At 48.2% G+C, this 2,053-nt stretch overlaps 1 protein-coding gene across 1 annotated transcript; it reads right to left on the bottom strand.

Annotated features, from left to right (window-relative positions):
• Positions 1-273: 273 nt before the first annotated feature.
• On the bottom strand, positions 274-661 carry MRPL50 (mitochondrial ribosomal protein L50; the record flags this gene model as incomplete). Its single annotated transcript, XM_010135157.1, has 1 exon — positions 274-661. A coding segment is annotated over one exon (388 nt), but the record flags the coding sequence as incomplete, so codon positions are not given.
• Between the last annotated feature and the right edge of the window lie 1,392 nt (positions 662-2,053).

Here is a 2,053-nt window from a genome sequence, read left to right as displayed (position 1 = left end):
TAACCTGGGGAGTTGTTCCCCTCTGCTTGTCCCCAATGTACCCTGTACCTGTTGGGCAGCAGAAAACATACGTTAGTATGGTTATAGACCACACCACATTTCACAGGGAGAACTGCTCTTTGTATATAATAGAAACATGAAGACTGAGGACAACTGAACAAACTTTTATTAGTGATATTCATACATTCGCTTGCTACCACAACGAAAGGGCTCTGCTTCTGCTCTGCAGTCCTGCCTTAGGAAGAGAGGCAAAATGATGCTTCTTGGTGCAAGTCACTGCTCCCAGGTAATCTTCAGGTTTGGGGGTAGCTCTGCAGCACACAGTTCATCAAACTTGGACATATCCTTCACAGGAGTGCTATAGAAATTGAGTACATCCTCAGCACTGCGCATCAGGTGGAGTTGTGAATTGGGGACTGCATGATCCAGTTCTGCTGCCAGCTGAGCCAGGAGGTGATACTTTAACCTGTTTTCTTTGAGGGGTGTCTGCTGCCAATCATCAGGAAGTGAGGGTCCAAAAATCTCCTTGACGTGACACTCAAGACAGGTCTTTATATCCTCCGGAGGAAAATAGCTTCTGCTGCGTGGTGGAGGACAGATCAGGCTGGGTTCGCTTTTCTCTTGAATTATTTTGTCTGCTTCTACTTCTTTTTCCTCCTTCCTGTTGACACACAGAAGTATTTTCAGTCTCTGCGCTCCTTAAGACTGAGACAAGAGCACAGTTCTACTTGCAATCTTTTAATATTGGACTCAACCTAGCCTGCAGGCAGTCTATGCATCCCATGGACACAGCAGGTTTGTTATGCGTACAAGAACAAAAGTGCATAGGCTAGACGCTGGGTTTTCCCCTAAATGCTGCTCACCACATAGGCTGTAACTACACAGCAATACACACTTGCCTAGCTTATTTTCTTGGTCTGAGGCTAAACAGAATTGTAACCAGATTAATTACTTGTCTTCCCAGTTACACCTCCATTTGCTAATGTGCTGTGAAAAAAAGGATAATAAAAACTAAATACTGCTACAGAAAAAATTAGTGCCCACAAATAAGAAAGATCAATAGTTTTAACTAGAAACTTGAGGACTACCCCAAGCTATGTGACTTGCTCATATGCCAATCTATACAAGACCACAAGCATGGTTTCAGCATGACATGAACCTGTTGGAGTGGGTCCAGAGGAGGGCCAAAAATGATCAGAGACCAGGCTGACAGACTTGGGGTTGTTCACCCTGGAGAAGGCTCCAGGGAGACCTTATTGTGCAACCTTTCAGGACTTAAAGGGAGCCTATCAGAAGGATGGGGACAGACTTTCTAGCAGGGCATGCTGCAACAGTGTTGGAGTGGGTCCAGAGGAGGGCCAAAAATGATCAGAGACCAGGCTGACAGACTTGGGGTTGTTCACCCTGGAGAAGGCTCCAGGGAGACCTTATTGTGCAACCTTTCAGGACTTAAAGGGAGCCTATCAGAAGGATGGGGACAGACTTTCTAGCAGGGCATGCTGCAACAGGGACAAGGGGTGATGGTTTTAAACTAAAAGTGGGAAGATTTAGACTAGGTACAAGGAAGAAATTTTTTACAATGCGGGTGGTGAGACACTGGCCCAAGTTGCCCAGAGGGGTGGCAGATGCCCCATCTCTGGAAACATTCCAGGTCAGGCTGGACTTTGGGGCTCTGAGCAACCTGCTCTGGTTGAAGATGCCTCTGCTCACTGCGGGGCTGTTGGACTGGATGACCTTTGATGGTCCCTTCCAACCCAAACCATTCTATGACCTAAAAAGTTACACAGAAACGACTGTTTTTCATTACCATTATAGTGCTGCCCCGAAATACCTCCTTCCCCACACCTAGAGCGTTCCCCTACCAAACCCGGTAAAAGCACTAAAAAGCCTGACTCTGCGTTCTCACACCCCCCTGCGCGCACTGCACCTTCGGCGAGGAAGCGATGAGCCTTTGCATTCGTGGCAGGCCCCGGGACCTGCGCCGAAGGCAGCAGACCTAAACGACCAGCCAGGCTCCCCGACCGCGCTACCGCACCGTCCCCAGCGAAGGCCA

Source organism: Buceros rhinoceros, unplaced genomic scaffold (genome assembly GCF_000710305.1).
Source record: "Buceros rhinoceros silvestris isolate BGI_N320 unplaced genomic scaffold, ASM71030v1 scaffold23304, whole genome shotgun sequence".
Classification (NCBI taxonomy): domain Eukaryota; kingdom Metazoa; phylum Chordata; class Aves; order Bucerotiformes; family Bucerotidae; genus Buceros; species Buceros rhinoceros.
The sequence above is the reverse complement of the archived record's forward strand: the minus strand, read 5'-3'. Positions and strand labels throughout refer to the sequence as shown.